We start from the raw sequence: 19,451 nt of genomic DNA on the forward strand, positions 1-19,451 counted from the left end.
GTGGCACGAAGGCTGTTGGGAAGTCACTATTGATGCTGGCATGTATGCCACTGGCTTTGCCACCAGAGTAGATGGTCGGGGAGGAACAGCCATGATCACCGGCTGGGCACTCACTGGAGAGCCTAAACAGAAGAGAGAATATACAGTATACATTAACAGGAGAAGCAAAAAGGCCTCCATTCATTTATATATGCACTTGAACCTGCAATATTCAGTCATGGGCAGTAGTGGGACTAGGGAGTAAAAAGCTCAGGCTGCATAAATACCACCTTCAGCCTTCTCTTTCCTAACAAAAACCTTACTCGCCATCTGAGCACATTTCTGTGATCAAAAGCCACAATAAGGACAAAAGAAATGAAGCTTTACTTAATGAGCTTTACCTTCCAACTTGACAGATCAGTGTGAGAGCTACACACTGCCATGGTTACTCTGCTGTCAGTTCTTTAGACAGTTCTTGAACACCTAGTTCAAGATAAGTTCATGTGTTTCTACACACTCCTTTATCTCCTGCCCCCTCATCCAAAGGCTAGCAAGAAAGAGTCTGGAGTTGCATATGCATCCTCAGTCTCTAACAACAGAGTGGAAAGAGACCTAGATCCTCCTGTAGCACACTGGCAGAAGCATTCCTGTGGTGTCCTCGGTGTGGCACTTGGTGCAGTTGAACAGTCACCTCTGTGGAACAAGAGCTACTCACCAGGTGCACTCTGTGAATACCGATACTCTGGAACTGAGGCTAACTTTGAGCCAAAGTCATGGTCGTGTGGAATGGGTGAGCCCTCCCGGGACAGGCACTCTGGAGTCTGTAGGCCACTAGAGTGAGGGGACAGCAGGCCAGGGTGAGTAGGGGAGGCAGGAGCACTCCTGAAACACCAGAACATAGTGTTGGCAAGGGTAGATGCATTTTGACCACAAGACAACAGCAGAGACCAAACGTTATCTCCAGTACAAGAGTCTCTAACAGAAGAACAGCCTTTTTTCCACAGCACCCACTATAGTCTTGCTGGGAAGAGTTGAAAGTTACAGAGTAATCTCACAAACACTCTGCCACCAAGTACCATCATCTACTCCTTGCTGAAGGGAGCTGGAGCCTTCAGAGTACTGTTAACATTTTGGTTTAAGACCCACTTCTGACAGAGAAGCTGCAAGTACCTCATATTTGGTGTTAAAATTTCAGGCCATTCTTAAAGGACTTTAGTCAGTGTTTGAGAGTAATGGGAAGAGGAAGAAATATGCAACAGAGATGCAAGTGTCTGGCCCCAGGTATGCTTACAGAGCAGTTGCTCCACCTTCTCCTGGTTGCCTCCCTCCCCAGCCACTTGGTTCCAACCTCTGATCCCACATGGCCAAACACATGAATAATTAAACATTTCTTTAATGACAATCGAGGTAGAGAAGCTGCTCAGCTGAAAACCTCTCCTCCTGTTTCCCTCTCCATTATAACAGGCAGAAAAGAAAAGGTGTGGGAGGAACATTATATGTAATTGCTCCAACTAGTGTTGAATCAGAAGTGTGCTCCTCACAGCTACAGGGCTCAGAGGAAGCTGTCACTGCACCCAGCTCCTCTTCTGCAGTTATCCCCCACACTGCAGCAGCTCTACAGAACACTCCCCCCATTGCTCCACTCCTGGCAACCACAATCAACCTGAGCTTCCCTATAGGAGCGTGCTTTGAATACCACAAAAGTTATTCCCACTATGGTCTAATCCACATCTAAACACAACCTTCCTGAAATGAGAGACTGGCATCTGAAAACACTTACACCAGTGATAACTGCTTTGAATTTCTTTGAAATGGTGCCAAAATAGACATTTTATTTGATGCATTTTTGTAGGTTGGTTCTGGATTTTTTTTGAAAACACTTAAGAAGTCAGAACAATTTTCAGGTTATGCCTCAGGACTATCTAACTATATTACCTCTCAAACTATCAACAGAAGTAAAGCTTGCTTAGTGTACTTCAGGAGAAGTTTGTTTGTTTTCTTTGTATATGAGTTTGGCACAGAGATTAGAGGAAGCTGAAGTTACCTGGAGGAGAGAGGCCCAAAAGGTGTTCGGAAGCAGGACACTCCTCTTTGCCTTCGTTTTCTAAATGCTTGCTCTACTAGTTTGGCTTCAGAAGCAGGGTCAATTCGCCAAAAGGAGCCTTTTCCAGGCTCCTCCTGGGAGCGTGGGACTTTAATAAAGTAACGGTTCAAGGAGAGGTTGTGCCGAATGGAATTCTGCAGGAAGCAGAGGAATGAGATGATTATTTTGCCATGAGGAAGTTTCCAACAAAGACAAATGGGTTTCGCCACGCAGCTTGGAAAAAATAAAATCCACACTGCCAGAATGAGTGCTGAACACAGGAACAAGTCACTCAGCTCACACAGCTCCAAAGCCAGCAGGAGAACTGCGAGAGAAAACCTGGGGAAACGTGTCAGAGTTTTACTAATGATGCTGAAAGACAGGTTTGCTTGGTACTGCACCATCACTTAAACACATCTGGAGCCAGGCAGTGCAGTGACTTTGCCATGGAAAGCAATGAAAGCAGAGCTTTTGCTGAGGCAGGGGGAAATCACTGTAAACCACATCAGAACTCTCTCAAAAGACAGGTTTTATTCTAGGCAAGCGGAAAAAATTGCCTGAGCCTGTGCTAACTGCTTACCTGCCAAACAATCACTGAGGTGCCCAAACATGCCCTAAAGGACACTGCATCTCACAGTAATCATAATGCAAGCCAGCCAACATGCCCTCAGACAGCTGTCTCTGAGAAGAATCCATTATCAGTGTGCCACCAGTCTGCACTGTGCAGCTCTCCAGAGGCTGACAGGACCATTTATCCTTTTCCTTGCCAAAGCCACCTCTCCCTGGGCCCAGCGCTGCCTTTTGGGCCAGGGGAAAGGCTCAGGGAGCCCACGTGTGCACAAGCTCATTCCTCTTCCATTTTTAAAACCAAACAAGAGCTTTTGTGGCAGCTTTAGACAAGCTCTTCAGGACTGAAACCTTACAATGCCACTGGTAGGGGAGGAGAAAAGGCAACTTCACCCTCCACTGAAATGCAGCTCTCTTTGAAGCAGGACGCAAAGCACAATTCTGCTGAGCAGGTTAAGGCAGGAAGTGAATTCCACAATTAATTACAACTGCAGGGAAAAGCCAGGGAGGCAGAAATGTATTTATTCCAACTGTACTCAAAGTGCACCAAGCAGTACTGCTCCTGCCAGCTGAACACACTGAAATCAGCAGCTGCAAGAGTCTTTCCAGCTGCATTAGTGTATTATATTCAAATGACAACACCCATTTCAGAGGTGTGATGCCAAGAAAAAGCCTGAAAGCAGGTGGAGCTGAGTTTTCTGGGACTTTGAAAGCAGCCCTCAAGTGAACATTTAAGCTTGATTTAGCATGTGTTAACTACATCCAAACTCTCCTACGAAGCTGGTCAGGTTTCCTTTAATACCACAGACTCAAAGTTTCCCAAGTTTCCATTCTGAGATTCAAAACTTGTGAACTGGAACTTGGACAATACAGTTGATATAATGGGAAAACAAAAAAACAAAAAAATATCTGTGATGATTTGAGGTGTTATGATTAAAAACTGGGAGTTTAGTTTTAGGCTGGACAAGATCTGCTTGGACGGATCATGCCAAACAGGGTGAAGGATGAAGAAAGATTCAGGCAAGTAACTGGGTAGAGGAATGAACAATAGAATAAAAACCAAAAAAAAATGAAAGACACATGACTACAGCATTAGAAGGGTTTCAGAAATCAGAGAGCCCAACAGTAACACCTTACATTACACTAGAAAGTATTTAAAAAATACTAATTACCCACAAACAAACTAGTTAGCTTACGTTAAACAAATTCACTCTGGGAATAGTCAAAGCAGCTCTATTCCCAGTGGCCCAAATCTTTAATAAACACGTTTCAAAGTGGATAAACCCTGTCAGAGTACTTTAAAAGCTTGTCAGTGTCAAGAACTCACCTGCCAGCCTTTGTCAGCAGTCCTGTAATATGGATAATGCTTGGTAATGTGGGCATAGATCCCACTTAGTGTTAATTGCCTGTCCTGTGCTGAAGATATAGCCTGCACAATTAGCTGTGCATAAGAATAGGGTGGCTTGGACTCATCCTAAGGGGGAAAAAAAAAGGAAATTTAGTCACTAATAAAGGATTACTGGTGTAGAGCATACCAACAACCCAAACTGAAAAAAACCCCACCACCTTAGGCTGTGGTTTTCACAGATGCTAAGGGAGCACCAGGGGCAACCAAGAGCAGCATCCCCCTCTTCCCTTCACTCCGGCTTTATTACTGCCATCTCCCAATTTAGCATGAGCATTTATGTGCAAACAGGCCTATAGGACTCGGCCAGATTAAACTATCTCCTTCTCTCTCCCTACAAACACACAAACCTCCTAACTTTAATCTGATTCTATTCCCCACTGAATTTACCACATGCACTTACACCAGGAACAGGATCAGGACAAGCAATGGAAGGCAAAGGGTTAGAGATGTAGGGTACAAACACTGTTTCAGTGTTCCTGAAGCTAAGGCCTGCAGTTCTGCCCAGCTACTAGACTTTGTTAGGAAGCTTTCATGCAAGTAAGCTATCAGGTCTCCTCCCAGCAACAAGCCCTGTATGAAACTTGATCCCGTCCCTTCCCCTCTCCAGCAGGATTTGTTTCATTCTAGGAACTTTAATTTGTTTGCCAGATCTCATATTCCCAGCTCTTCATATTACACCACCAAGAACAGCCCTTCTTGTCTCAAGGGAGAATTCAATCTACAAAATAAAGCCATCTAGTATTGTGCTCCTCCACCCAATCCCAAATCAGGTGGTTTTCGGATCTAGACCTTTAACTTTGATCTGAAGATCAGCACAATAAAATTAAATTTTATCATTATAACTACGTTACTTTTTAATCTAAATTCCATTTGCTACTCTCTTCATTTACCACTTGCTTGACAGGCCTCTTGTGTTTGTTTTCAAGTCAGACTACAGATTTCTCATGGCAAGGATCTGGTTTCTTTCCTTGCTTCCCCTTTCTCCAACAGTGTTTTGCAAAAATCCATTAATTAAGAGGAGCAAACAAGATTCTGAATTTTAATGCACCTCTTTATGGGTTCTTGATTTATCAAATGAGCAAAAAAATTATCTTAAATTAAACATTTTAGTGAATACACTCTGGGCAGCTAAGCAAGTGGGTTCATTATCTACCACTAAAAAGACGCCGGTTCGAAGGCATGGTCTCAGAACCCTGGAGGACACTGTATGCAGTGTCCTTATGGCCAGGGTATTCTTAGACTCCTTTTAACTCTATCCAGCACTGGCCATAAATTGCCAGGTCTTAATAAGCCTCCCAGTGAGCACTGCTGGGTAAGTAATGTTTCTCTGAACCTTTGGGCTGTCCCCGCCAGATGCGTCTGCCTGCTGCTCTGACGCGGCTTTGGCGGCGTACTCTGCTGCCAGCTGCAGATCCGAGGTAATGTTGTGAACAAAACGATATCCTGAGGATCCAGCACCACGGGGACTGGCCGGGCAAGAGTTGGGAACACTGGAGAGGCAAAAAGGAAATACAGTTAGTCAGTGCTTCATTTATTAACAAGACATACAGTTCTTACTCTCCAAAGTACAGTAAAGCTCCCAAGTCACCGAGAAGCAGATATGCAACTGGACTTATTTTTGCTCCTGTGGCTTATCCAAAGACTAGACAGGCTGAAGGGGAGAAAAAAAAAAAAAGATAAAATTGCAATTTCTACAAAATCCTGACACGCACACTCCCCACACCTTCTGCAGTCACAAGGCAGCAGAGTCTCCATGTATTAAACGGCTCTTCTGTGCTTAGAGAAGCACACAAACCAGTGTGGGACTTCAACACACACTGTATCAGGGATGAACACTTCACTAAATGCACAGGTTGTTGTTACAACTTGTGAAGGAACAGCACACCACTCTCATAACACGGAGAATATTTAATCAATCCTTCAGACAAATTCTACGTTCTCTCAGTATCATAAAGTTAAAGCACCCAATGCAGGCATCTGCCATGAAGGTCCCTGTCTAACACAACACCTGAGCTTGAGAAGATCACAGAAGCACACAATGTTTTGGCTGAAAGGGATCTTATGGCCCATCTAGTTCCAACCCCCTGCCATGGGCAGGGTCACCTCCCACTAGGTCAGGTTGCTCAAAGCCCCATCCAACCTGGCCTTGAACACTTCCAGGGATGAGGCATCTACAAGTTCTCCAGGCAACCTGTGCCAGTGCCTCACCACCTTCACAGTAAAGAATTCCTTCCCTGTATCTTATCCAAATCTACCCTCTTCCAGTTTAAAACTCTTACCCCTCATCCTATCACTCCACTCCCTGATGAAGGGTCCCACCCTGATCAGTGCCACACAGCTAGAGACAGACATTCCCTTGGTTCATCAGCACGCAAATGCAGCCAACAGAAGGGAGCTGCAGTCGCTGGTACACAACACAAGGCAGCTCACTCATCAGCTTTGGCCAGCCCGGAGAGAGGCACATTGGGAATCCAGGGCCACCACAAGATGGCATTACAGGAGCAGCTACCGAGCAGGACAGCCCTGCTAAAGCTGATCGAAAGCTACAAACAAATAAAAGGTGGCTATAATTTGCAGCACCACTCAGACACACAGAATTGAGTGCTGCAAGATGAGAACTAATCAGAAAGGCTTGTCACCCTTGATTTGCGGGGTTGGAAGGATGAGAGGAGAGGGATGAGTCTGGGAATCTGACATTCCCTTTTTTCTGTCTCTCCTCAGATCTGTGCTGTCCAGCAGCAAGGGGTGTGATGCTGGAGCAGGGTGACAGCCAAATCCCAGCATTACCTGTGTCTTCTGCATAAGAGAGGAGAAACAGCAAACAAGAAAGCAAAACAATACACAGATGATTTACATAGCAAAACAAGCACTTCAAATTGTATGAAAAGATGCAAATTGAAGCCTACAGCTGGGAACTAGAACTCAGTAAAACCGACACAAACAATCCTCCTCCCAGTCAAATGCCCCACAGCAGCAGTTCCAACCCTGACACAAATAAATGCAGTAACTGATGCTCATCAGAGCACTGTGCTAAACGCTGCACAACAAGACACAGAACATAGTCCCTTCCTCAAAAAGGTGACTGGCTAAATAGCTTCCCACACATGCTGACAGAAACAGTCCAAGAACCCTTGTTTGCTCCATGGGCAAGCCCTTCAGTGCACAAGCCATCTGAGAGCCTAAGGAATGACCGTTTCCTGCCACAGCCCAGCCTGTGGAGTGAGAAATGCTGCTTCTCCTTGAGCTGTCTTTGCAAATGGCTGCAGTGCTGAGCTCAGCACAACCGAGACTGGTTTCTGTTAAAAGTGAATGAGGGGGCAGAATGGAGGAGAGGGAAAAGGCAGCAGAAATAATTCAGCCACAACAAACCCTTGCAACAGGAAACCCAACCTCGCCCACCTCCGTGCAGCCATGCAAAGAGTCACCAGCAGCTGGTAACAACCCTTTCAGCACCCAGCAATAGTCCTTGGCATTAAGGGGTGATGCTGGTCACCAGTGCAGCAGGAGGTGAAGCTTTCAGGAGGTGCAAGGTGTGAATGTTGATGAGCCCCTATGTATAAATCTGCCTTTGCCAGAGATGAAGGCATTTCTTACCCAGCCTTTCAAAAAGCAGAGACCTGTTTGTGCAGGAAAACAAATCAAAGTGGGCTATTCCACGCTTTGAGCCCGCATTGGAAGCAGATAATGCTAAACCACAGCAAACACCCTTGATGTCGTCGTATTCACATGGGGAGCTGGTGTGAATTTAATTATTCCACTGTCGTTTTTCAATAGCTTCTCCACATAGGCACTTCTTATAATGTGTAGATAATTACAAATGAAAGCCATTTTCATACATGAAACAATGACAAACCAAAAACACAGCAATTCTTTTTATCTTCGTGTTTGGCACTCCAGCAATTATTGTAGCACACGGACTAGGGGTGGAACAGGATGAAACAGTTTTCTGATTTTGTTCTTCATCTGCAGAAATAGATGAACAGCAAAGCACAGAGACAGCAGCCAAAACTCAGGTCAAAGATATGGAAAAGTTCTCCAGTAAATTCATGCTGTGCACAGAGCTCCATTTCTTTGCCTTTTTAAAAATAAAAAAATAAAATAAACCAAATATGGCTTCAAAGCTTGTCCCATGCTGTTCAGATAGAAGAATTGATTTGTTTCTTCCAGACCAGCAGAGCAAGCAGGCCAGTTTTTGCTGTTCAAATTTTAGCTTCTGAGGCTGATAATGAGTTTTAAGTATGATCTCTTGCTATGAAAAAAAACCCAAGCAAGCAAAACCCAAAAAAACCCAAGAAAACAAAATGGAGAAACCCTTACCCTGCAGGTCTGTGATAAAGCACCTCCAACCTTAAGTGTTGCTACCTTTTAGAAAAGCCAGCCTCTCCCAGCAGACAGTCACTAAACACCATAGTCCCCTAAATAAGCATCTGTCTCCCGAGAGAGCCACAGCAGAAGCTGAAGGTTTGGCAGAGGTATTAATCTTTCACCAGAAGAGAGCACTTCTGTCCAGGCAGACCTGCTCCCTTTCAGCCTGGGTCAACGAGCTATTCAAGAGACACAGGTACAGAACAAACAGTGAGAACTACTAGCTGCTCCATGCAAAGAGACAGGGCAGCACATGCTGCTAAGTGTTTGAGCTCCCAGTCAATCATCAGAGAGCTCTTCAGAAGGAAGGGAGAAAGAGCTGACTACTGGAAAAAACAAGGAGACACAATCTGTTGTTTCCTCCCCCTCCCCACATGGGACAGAAGGAGTGAAGAAACAGTTTTACTAAAAATAACCCTCTGAGGGTTAAGTTAAAATTAAACATTAGTGCAGTCAAAAGAAAACAAGCAAACACAATGAAGTGACATCAGTTTCCTAAAGTTCCTGGAATTCTCCTCGCCACCCAGAGCTGGGGATGCTTGCATGCACACACCCCCCACTTTAAAAATATTATGGAACAAAAATGCTTTTGCCTACAAACACCTGTCTGTGCTATAAACCAAAAATCAAGTGTGGGCACAGCGATTACAATTTGCTGGATGTTCATGTTGCATCGATCCTTGGCAATAACTTGATCCATTTTAATACTATAACCTTTTCCTGAGGCATAGCTAGGTTTGCAATCTCAGCCAGCTCTTGGCCATCCTGACACACTGCTGTGACCCACGCTTACTGTCCATGCAGGCAACCTCAGCTTACAAGCAATCCAAGCTAACTTGGGTTAAGCTTGCCTGTTACAGAGGAGAAAATTTTGGAGAGTAAGCAAGCGCTTCACACTGTTGAAAGACACACAGAGCATGTAAACCAGCCAGTTACCCACAGTCTTAATCTCGTGGCACCATGGTTACTGCCCCAAGTCCCAGAGCTCTTTGATATCCACTGAGGATTCAGCACCTCAGCTTGAAACACTGACTGCAGGCAGGCATTGAACCGCAGTTCCGCAAACACCTCGCCGAGACTCGGCTTCAGAACCAGACTACAACCACGTGCTGAATCACATCAGCCCTCTGCAGCATGTTTTCCATTTAATACTTAACCCTTCTTCAGCTGGAAGGCCAGAAAGATGAGGGCTGAGCATTCTGCAACACATTCACCCATGTAACGGGCAGAACGTTTTAAACACAGGGTTTAATTTCTGGCTACTGAGAACGTAACAAGTCTTTGTAGCATCACCATTCACTTTCAACTCCTGCCAGCAAGCATCTGGCCTTTAAGTTCACAGCAATACCTAGCAACAATTAAATCTTTAAAGGTCAGCTATTGGAGAATACATACAACTTACTGCATTTCTGCTGGAATGCCCCAAATCAGTTTGTTTTAACTAAAGAACCAGAGTGTAAGACTAGGATGTACCACTGTGTGTGGTGTGTCCACACCCAAGACATTGCACTGCTTGTCTCCTCTAATTTCAAAGAAAAAAGAAGGATGCAACAGATCCAGAAAAGGTACTGACAGGGGTAACTAGGATGATCAGACATGTGGAACGGATTCCATACAGGAAACAAATTGTTTAAGACAGAAGCTGAGGTGCAAGGTGACAGAGCCTATAAAAACAAAGCCAACAGGAGGTGTTTGGCTCCTGGTCTCTTGCAGTAGAAGAGATGGTGAACACAAAGTGAGATTAAAGAGCACGTCCCAAACAAAAGGTGCTTCTACATTTGTAGTTACACTGAGGAACATGCTGTGAGGCAGGGCTGATACTGAGAGCCTGTGTGAACGCTAAAGGCCATTATACAAGTTCTTGGGGAAAGGAGGAAGACAGGGAATCCAGCAGGGGTTTTATTAGACAGATGGTCAGGAAGTCCCTGCTCCAGATCCAAGAAAATGGTGGAGGCACACTGCATGTAAGTCAGCATCACTCTGTATTTAATGTGCTCTTACACTACTCCAAAGACACCCGTCTGAGGCAGAATATTGGGCTAGAGGGATCAGTTGCCTGTGCACGTATAGAGATTCCTATGTAAAAATCTCCAGGCTCTCAATACTAGGCACATTTTACAGATGGGGGTGGGGGGGAATAAAAGTGAAGCACCAAGTGGTTAAATGATTTATTTATGGTCATATTACAAGTCTATGAGCAAGCTGGGAACAGAAACACTCCCAATCTCCAGTGCCAATTTCCCCAGAAGGAGAGGCAGTATGAGAATGGAGGAAAGTTGCCCTGTTGCTTAATTTCATTCTTTTCTGCAAGAAAGGCACGTGTAAGGATCAAGCTCTGAAGGCTTAATTTAAGATGGAATATGGATAAAGCACCTATCCTCTCTATGATAAAGAGGAAAGATTACCTGGGATCCCCCACATAAAACTGCTCACTCAACTTGGAATCTGCACTGCTAAAGAATTTAAAACCCCCCAGCCCTTCAACTTTGTGGTTTAAGATACAGTGTGCACACAGGCTGCCTTTGAAAAATGCTGATGTGGACATTTATGAAGCAGGTACCAGAGACACAGCAGGGTTAAGAGTTACAACCTTGGCAACACTGCCAATACACAGATTCCTGTCTCAACAGGCAGATCTTTTTAAGCCCCTCTTGAGTACAAAGGAAGAATTCCCATTTCTCAAAATCTTCCCCAGTCCCCCCCTTAAATCCAGATTGGAGGTGTGTGGCCCTACGTGTGACAACTACAGACAGAGACTCAGACCACCCCTATATTTCATTTCATGAGCCTGCAAAAAGGGGCACCAAAAGATACAGGACGCTTTTTACATGCAATTAGCAAGAATCAGGTCAAAGTACAGCACCTCAGCTTGCGAAACGAGCATTTCCACGATACACCAATCAGCAATAATGGGTGAGAATCCTCTGCTGCTCTCTCCTGCTCCAGCCTAGCCCCAGAATCGTAATTCAAAGAAAGACAAGTCCTTGCATGTTGCACGTTTCAGGTTTCAGAAACAATCACAAGTGGTAAGACTGACAAACTAAGCTGGATTTTGAAGTGAAAGGAGAAATCTGAGAGCTACTCTGCCTGCCTAATGCTGAAGAAAACCAAAGCTGTTGAACAAGCCCCAGTGAGAGAGTTCGCTATCCACAAACGCTGAAACTCCTGTTACTCGTCTGTGCTCCAGTGGTTCCCCCTTGTTGAAAGGAAGTGAGCTCACTCTGCTCGTGGATGGAGTGAACATTCTATGCTGATGAGGGAAGAGGAAGTGCTGGTGTAGCTGTGACATCTGCAACCTTTCCTCCAGCACATGGCTCGGCACATCTCCAGCACACGGGCCATTACCTGAACAAACACGCGTAGGAACTCCCAAGAACTCCCAAGCCCAGTAGAGATGGTTACTTCTCTTACCTGATGTATATGCACCACACTGGCTGGCTTGTGGTTTGGAGACAAGGGTGATTAACAATAATCACTGGTCTGTCCAATTGTGGGAGTTACCTGAGCCATATGTGCTGTGTGAATGCAGGAAGTTATGGGTAACTGAGACAATGCAAAAGAGCCTGCAAAAAACCTGCCTTGGAGCTCCTCACCAGCTTTTCAGCTATGAGGGCTGGAGGAAGAAGGAAAGCCTGAATTAAATGGAACAGGGAATATTTATGCAATCCTGTTCCAGTGAGTGAATGCATCCACTGAAGTCAGGGTTCATTCAGCTTCCCATTACATACCTTTAGAGGAAGTGTGCAAGTTCAGATTAAATCTCAAGTGTTCTGAAACTGTTGTACAGCTGTCTAGAGCCTCTTAAAAAGCACTCCTTTATTCCAAGCCAAGTCTGAATCCAAGCACAGCCAGCATTTGCACATAGACTGTAACACGGCTCAGACACACACTCCTCTGTCATGCTTTACAGACTAAAAGCTCAATACATAATTTATCTACTACACACTCTTGGAAAGTAGTAATTACTGCACATGCATTAAAAAAAAAAAAAAAATCAGACAATGAATTTAAATGACCTGTTAAAGGCCACAAAACAAGTTGGTGGCTAAGCCAAGATAACTGCAGTTCCTGGAGCACAGGCCTCTGAGTAATCCACTATCAGCATGTTGCTGAACTAATTTTGCCTAGTGAAAATAAGGAAAAAAAGAAATATGGTTTAAAGTATATAGCTTATGAAATCATGGTAATTCGGCTCAAATCTTCTGGTTTACTAATCAAGCTTATAAACCAAAAGATGCAGAAAGATACCAGCTGATCTTTCATTATACACATCATTAATTTCACTATAAACTAGATAGCAACAGCCAAACATGGGCAGGCACATTAAACACTAACAATTATAATACAAACTCAGGTCTGTACACAAACATACACCAGTTCAGCTACACGCACAGCACCTCAGACACTTCTCAAGCACTGGTTCTCACAGGGCTCTTCCTCTTGCATCTCAAAGCTTTTTTAACTGATGAAGTCTCTATGTGAGCTAACCATCCATGGCCTTTTAGTGAAAAAACAAAACAAGGAGACGTGTTCAAGCCCAGTCATTCTGGTGCAGAGATAAGCCAGAAGTAGCAGCTGTAAAATGAGTAACAATCCTGACCTCCACAGCACATTTGGTATTTCTTTATCATAGCTTTTTTAAAAAAAATTATATCAGTGCAAATGTAATTGCTGTTTAGGATCAGGAAGTATGTACAGAGAAATAATTTCATTTTCATAAATACTAAAAAAACCCCAACCCTGAGGGGCAGTGCTGGAGAGAGATGATGTTTGGAAAGCTGAGTTAAGTTACTACTACAGGGTCATTAACACCAACTGAAAGATAATAAAAGGGAAACTAAGCACTGTAAATCTAAACTCTAACTCAGCATGACTTTGAGACCAGGGTCCTACAACACACCTTGTCTCCATGGATCTCCACAACCCAAGCACAAGCCACTCTGGAGACCAGACTGCAACACACATGGTGTTACATTCACATAGGTGTGGACTTAGAACAAAACCAGGCAAAGGTAAGCATTTGTAGCACGGGCAAGGAACCTCACATCACTGGTGTCACCCAAAGAGCATCCTCCAAAGGCAAGCTGCAGAACCATAAAGCCACGTACCAAAAGACTGTCCCTTCATTCCTGAAATGATGAGTCAGTTATACCTCCCAACAGGCAGAGCTGAACTGAGCCACACTACGCATGCTTTTCACAAGTACTTCAATGCCCTGAATCTACTGAGAAGAGATTTGGTGCTTCTCTGCCCTTTCTAATGTTGTGTAAAATGGCAGGCTGCTTCTACCAATTTCTTACAAGCACAGTGGCCTTTTCCTTTTTGGAACATGCGAGACTGACTCTTTTTTTAAAAAAGGAATTTTGAACTCAAAGCAGGAAGAAATAAGCCATGCCTGTGTGTAATCCTCACAGCATGCCGCCAACCAACATTTTCCCTTAAAGCTGTACAACAGCATTCAAGAAACATCTACGCATGGCCCCTCTGGAGATAAAGCACCTAGCTAAAAAAACACTGGACACATTTCTCCCTAGGAGTAAGCAGGAATCTTGCTTTGCAAAGCTGCTGAGGGCGGCAGGTTTGGTTTTGTTTAACTAAAGCTCACTCCCTGTCTAGGCGGTGCACTTTGCAGAGGGACAATAAACAGGCTGGAAAAACCCCAGGAGCTTGCAGGGGGGGGACTTGCAGGGAAGCAAGCTGCAGGGTAAACAGGGAGGCAGAGCAGGGCTGGGGGGTCAGGAGGGCAGGGCTGGATCTGGCCCTGGGAATGCAGGTACAGCCCCTGCCCTGCACCGGGGCGGTGGCAGGAAAAAGGGGCCGGGAGCCACTTTCCAAAAAGGAAATTTCACCCTGCCCAGGATTTCCAAACTGCAATAATTTTCCATGGGCCAATCAGGGAGGAGCGAGGCAAACGCACCAAATTAGGAAAGTAAATACTAGAAGGGGGAGAAGGAGGAGGAGGAGGAAAGCCCAGCTAATGCAACCACCTCCCAAAGCCAGCGATGGGAGAAGGGTATGGGTCCCACGCTGAGCCCCCACCAGCCCTCCCAGCCTTGCCCTTGGGCAGGGAGAGAGGACACTCTGCCAGCCTCGCCCACCTCTGTGAAACCACCAAGACAGCAGAGAGCTGCCCTGAAAGCCAGAACACATAAATACATGCTCCCCAAAGAGCATTCCCTTTCTGAGGCAGAGAGACCCAAATCACTTTGCAAAGCCAGGCCCACGGGGCACAAGAGTTGTGAGACCCTGCCTGGGGAGAGGGGAAGGCTGAAGGGGCCGAGCAGGGATGTTTACAAACGTGTCAACCCCTCCTCTGTAAGAGGAACTCGGAAACGAAAGGGGTTTGGCAAGTGAAACCTCAGATGTCTTTTGAGGTTTTCTGAAGACTTGGCTGGATTAGCTTCTGCTCAAGACAAACGGATGCAATCATTAATCATCCTTAGTAAACACTCCGTTAGGGGCTGAGCACAATTCAACACTACTATTTCCACTTTCTCCTTATGCAAAAGAAACATTCTCGGGGAGTCAAATATCAGTTGCAGGCATATGCCAGAGTCAAAAGATAGAGCCTCTGTTAGTAACACAAACCACAGCGTGCTGCTTTGCGCAAGATGACTGAATGGAAACTAACTACCATATGCTGGCAAAGAAACCATCCCCCTCCCCTCCCAGCAACAAGCTTCATCTAAAAAGAGAAGGTTAAATATAAACTAAAAGCAGTGCCTGAACAGAGGACTAAAACCACAGCTACCTCCAGCCCCCTCTTTCTAGAATATCTGCACTGCACATCTGTGCAGCTCTGCAAGACAGGTGGAAAAACCCAAACAAGCAAGAGCCTCCAGACCGATGCAAACCCCAACTGGCTTCACTGTGACACTGAAGTCATTCTCAGCCACATAAGCTTCAATTACTCCCTTAGTTGGTGCTCACTGTCAGAAGATGTTTGTGTTATACCTTTTCAGAAATGTACAGGCAAGAAAATAAACCCAGGCTTGTTACTATTACCAGGTAAATTCTTGCTGTTCTGAGGCCTGCACACTTTAAAACTCCAATACAACATCCTAGATCACAAGTCTTTTACTTTATAAAAAATTATATTTCAAGTAACAGCATTGATGTTGAAAGATTACATTGCAACTCCATAGCATCAGCTCTTTGCTTAGAAAGAAAGATAAAAAATATTCTAGGCAGAAAGTTTATGTTCAGGTTATTTCTACTGCACATTCATGAAGCAGATAAGTTACAAAACAGGATACTTGCACAGATGGACATTCAGATTTCTACAACCCCTCAGTACGTGGTCAGCATCCTACCCCCATTTCCTTCTCTTCCCAGGAAACCACGTGCCAATGGCCACCCTTGTCCCTAACTCCAGATAACACTGGCACCACCCAGCAACAACAGAATATTATGGAGATAAAAATAAAACAGGCAGTGCTTACACAGAAAGTATTTGCCTGCTTTCTTTTCTCCGTGCATATAGGTAGCTCTTGATAGATATTTCTAATTCCACTGCCAAAGATAGACTAGTAACTCTATAGTGTGAAGCTAACACTCAAGTTCCCCCAAACCCTCTGGGCTCTTAAACAAACCCCTTGTGTCCTCCTCCTTCCAGCCACCATAACACAGTTTTGAGCAGCCTTCCCTCATTTTGAAGATCAGATATTTAACTAGTTATTTTTAATGGACCACTTCAGGTGTGAAGCTCACCAAACAAAACAGGGCTGACAGACTGATGTCAGAACACAGATGCAGCCTCCAGAGAGCAGACTCTGGGTAGTTATGTCTTACCTGATAGTGCCTGTGGGGGACGGGAGGGGGCTGACCACGCTCCGGAGATCCGGCTCCGGGATGTGGATCTTCAGAGGAGATATTTGAGGGTAAAGTGGCCGAAGGGGAGGTGATGAGGTTTCCTCTTTTGCTTCCTCTTTATGGTATAAAGATGTAAACTGGATCTTGATAACTGTGCTAGGGAATCGGAAAGTACATCTGCAAGGGAAAGAAAGGGAAAAGTCAGTGTCACCCACGAAACCAAACATCTGTAAGTGTCCTTGTATGCAATTAGTGACTCATTCATTCATAGCACAGATGTCCACCATTCTCTATAGCATCTTTCTGCCCATCCTGAGCAGAGCTACCAATCATTCATAAAACCCTGTAAACGTATCATAGTGTATCATGTATCACCTAGTGATTAGATGCAAGCTGAAGGTTTGGCTAAGGTAAGTGATTTCCCCAAGGCCGTGTAGTCAGTCAATGACTAAGCAAGATAAAGAACTGAAATGACAAACTCTTGAGTTTCTGCCGTACCAAGGACTACAATTAATCTTTTATTAGTTCCCTGAACAACTCAGGAAGATAAAAGTTACTAGAAGGTATCAAACCACAAGCAACATGGAGTAAATGAGCCATAAAGTGCAGACAGAGCAACAAACAGCCTCCAGGTAAGACCAGACAGCACTATTTAAAGACTTGCCTCTACACACTGTATAACTAATACCCATTTATATCTCTGCACACGATGCTAAAGGATCATCTAGCAGGTTTCAGATCAAAATACATTCATTTAGAAGTGCCTCCCTTTAGACAACACGGGTTATATCTAGCAGGGTCAGAACAGGGCCCCTACAAGGCCTCATTTCTTCTCTAACTAACACTTCTTTCCATTTGCCACTTAGGAAAAAGAGAAAATCACATCTACAAGTCTAGCCTTCAGGAGATGGTGGGAAATTCAAAAGGAAATAAGCACTGACATTTTCCATATTTGAACAGAAAGCTTTCTAATTTATAGTGTCTACAACAGGCACAGGGCTGTAAGAGCAAGTGTTCTGCAATTCTTCTCATTGCCCTTTAATTAGACAATAATGTGCAATCAATACAAGCTTTCTAGGGATCGTTTCACTGACACTAAGGTTAACACAGCAGGAAATAAAAACCAGGTTTCACCATGGGAAAGGCCAGCAGAGCCCAGTAATTGTGCTGGCTTCTAGCATCTTGCTGATAGAAGGAAATTAAGGGACTCAGGCAGTGTTGCTCTAGCACCGTAAGCACTGGTCTAGGTGGAGTGTAATTTTTTTAACCAGTGCATTATTGAATCCCACCAGGTAACAGAATAAGGTGGCAAGAAGTAAATCCATCTTTGTGCCCACCTTATCTTGATGCTATCGACAGAAATGCAGAGACACATCCTATCACCACTCTAAAAATCAAACCTCGCTCTTGGTTCTGCTGCCCAAGCCAGTTCTGCTGTAAGGTAACGTTCAGAAACCTGCTGTGAAGAGTGCAAAATTATCATTCAGGCCCAGGAAGCTCATCCCCATCTCCCACCTCATCTCTCAAACGAGCTGGCTCAGCATTCAGCAGCGTGGACTCACAATGGCTCTGCTACGTACAGCAGGAGTTTGCACTGCATTTAATTCACTTCAGAGGTCCTGCCACCTGCACTCATTAATGCATTAAATAAGAACATCATTGCTGGCAATGCAGCCTAATTGTGTTTATCTAACCCTTCTAAACATGGTTCCCTGCAGACTCAATACAAACACACAATTCAGCAGTGTCTTGCAGTGTCTGCCAGCAGCAGGCACACAGCTTACTGAGATGAACCTGAAACTAGGCTGCTGAACCACCACTCTGGATTTCACACTGCAACATGGATCTGCTTATCAAAAAAAAGCAGAGAATACATAAATTTGCAGTGAGCATCACATGGACTAAGGCTCAAAACCAGTACAAGCAAAGCATCACAATTTCTCAAGCCCTTACCAGGGGATTCTTTCAGAGAGATGGAATTCTCTGCTGTGACACCAGGTGCTCAGCATTTTTCAGAATCTGAGTCAAGGACAAACGAGTCCTTGTTTAACAGTGTTCAGTGCAATCTCAACCTGCTGCTGATCTCAACAGGCCTCACTGCACTGAGCCCTCAGGCTGTTCTGCAGCACCATTGAGGCCAGAGATCCCCACTGCAGCTTCGTACCAGTAAGAAGCTCTATATCCCACTGCCACTGAAGTCTCCCTTTTCAGAAGAGCCCAGTAATGCAAGACCCACATCTCCTACATGTTCCTGCTTCCAGGTCATGGTGCAACCAAACCCTCAACTCTGATACACTAACTCATGCTGGAACAATGCTAGATAAGGTGATACCTTCACCCCAAAAGCTGTGAGGCACTCCAGCCAGCCTGCAAATACGAGCTATCTGAAGAAAATCTGTTCCTTTTTCAATACTGCAAGTCAACCTTAAATGTGAAGGCTAAACTAACCTATAGATAGATGCATGCTGCAAAGCCTTGCCTAACCTAGCTTTTCCTTGAGAGCCTCCCAAAGCCATCCAGTCCAGCCATGTGACCTACCCGCAGTCTCAGACTGGGACAGGGGAAGAGAAACAGAGAGGCTGGGCCGGGCTGACTGCACGAGCAAACAATTGGCTGGCTGCTGGGATTTTGTTTTTAGAAAGACACGCTTCCCAGTCTGCTGAAGCAGAACCCAGGACACACAACTCACTTCCACAGACTACGCCAGTGAGCACGTACGTGGCCATTTTGTAAAGAACCAGTCCCAGAAAAATCAGAGTGAATATACACGAGGGTGCTTCACAGCTGCTGCAGCCTGGTCTGTGCCAGCTTCCAGTACTGCCACTGCCTGCACAGCCAATGTGAGGATGATTTATCTGAGTTTCTGCTTGTACTGCTGTAAAAACCTGGGACCCGAGAAATGGAAACGCAATGCAAAACAGGATTCCTGCAGAACCACTCCCCTCCCTCAGGGGTGAGAAGGTGCCTGGGGCTAACACAACTCTTCCAGTCTCTACCACAGCCACCACAGTAATGCAAACAGTGACAACAGCACAGCCCAAGACTGCTTCAAATCCCTATACAGGCACTAAAAGTGGGGAATTGTATTGATGAGAAATCAGAAAAGCATGATTTCCAAATCACCTTGGCACAGGAAACTCACTTTTCATTATACTGAACCTGAATGCAGTTTTAATGAGCTTTTATAATTGTTCCCTTAATTAACCTCCTTCCGACCAAAAGAGGATAAACTCAAAT

At 44.8% G+C, this 19,451-nt stretch overlaps 1 protein-coding gene across 1 annotated transcript in view; it reads right to left on the bottom strand.

The window, feature by feature from the left end:
* The window catches only part of FOXK1 (forkhead box K1), a gene marked incomplete at its 3' end in the record, with an annotated part of 30,405 nt that overhangs the window by 189 nt on the left and 10,765 nt on the right, over positions 1 to 19,451 (bottom strand). Inside the window, 6 exon segments of the mRNA XM_008945868.1 lie at positions 1 to 122; positions 695 to 861; positions 2,024 to 2,217; positions 3,957 to 4,103; positions 5,371 to 5,527; positions 16,194 to 16,391. The exon segment at positions 1 to 122 is cut by the window's left edge and continues 27 nt beyond it. Coding sequence (XP_008944116.1) covers positions 1 to 122; positions 695 to 861; positions 2,024 to 2,217; positions 3,957 to 4,103; positions 5,371 to 5,527; positions 16,194 to 16,391 — 985 coding nt within the window.

The sequence above is a fragment of the Merops nubicus genome, unplaced genomic scaffold (genome assembly GCF_000691845.1).
Source record: "Merops nubicus isolate BGI_N331 unplaced genomic scaffold, ASM69184v1 scaffold14910, whole genome shotgun sequence".
NCBI lineage: Eukaryota > Metazoa > Chordata > Aves > Coraciiformes > Meropidae > Merops > Merops nubicus.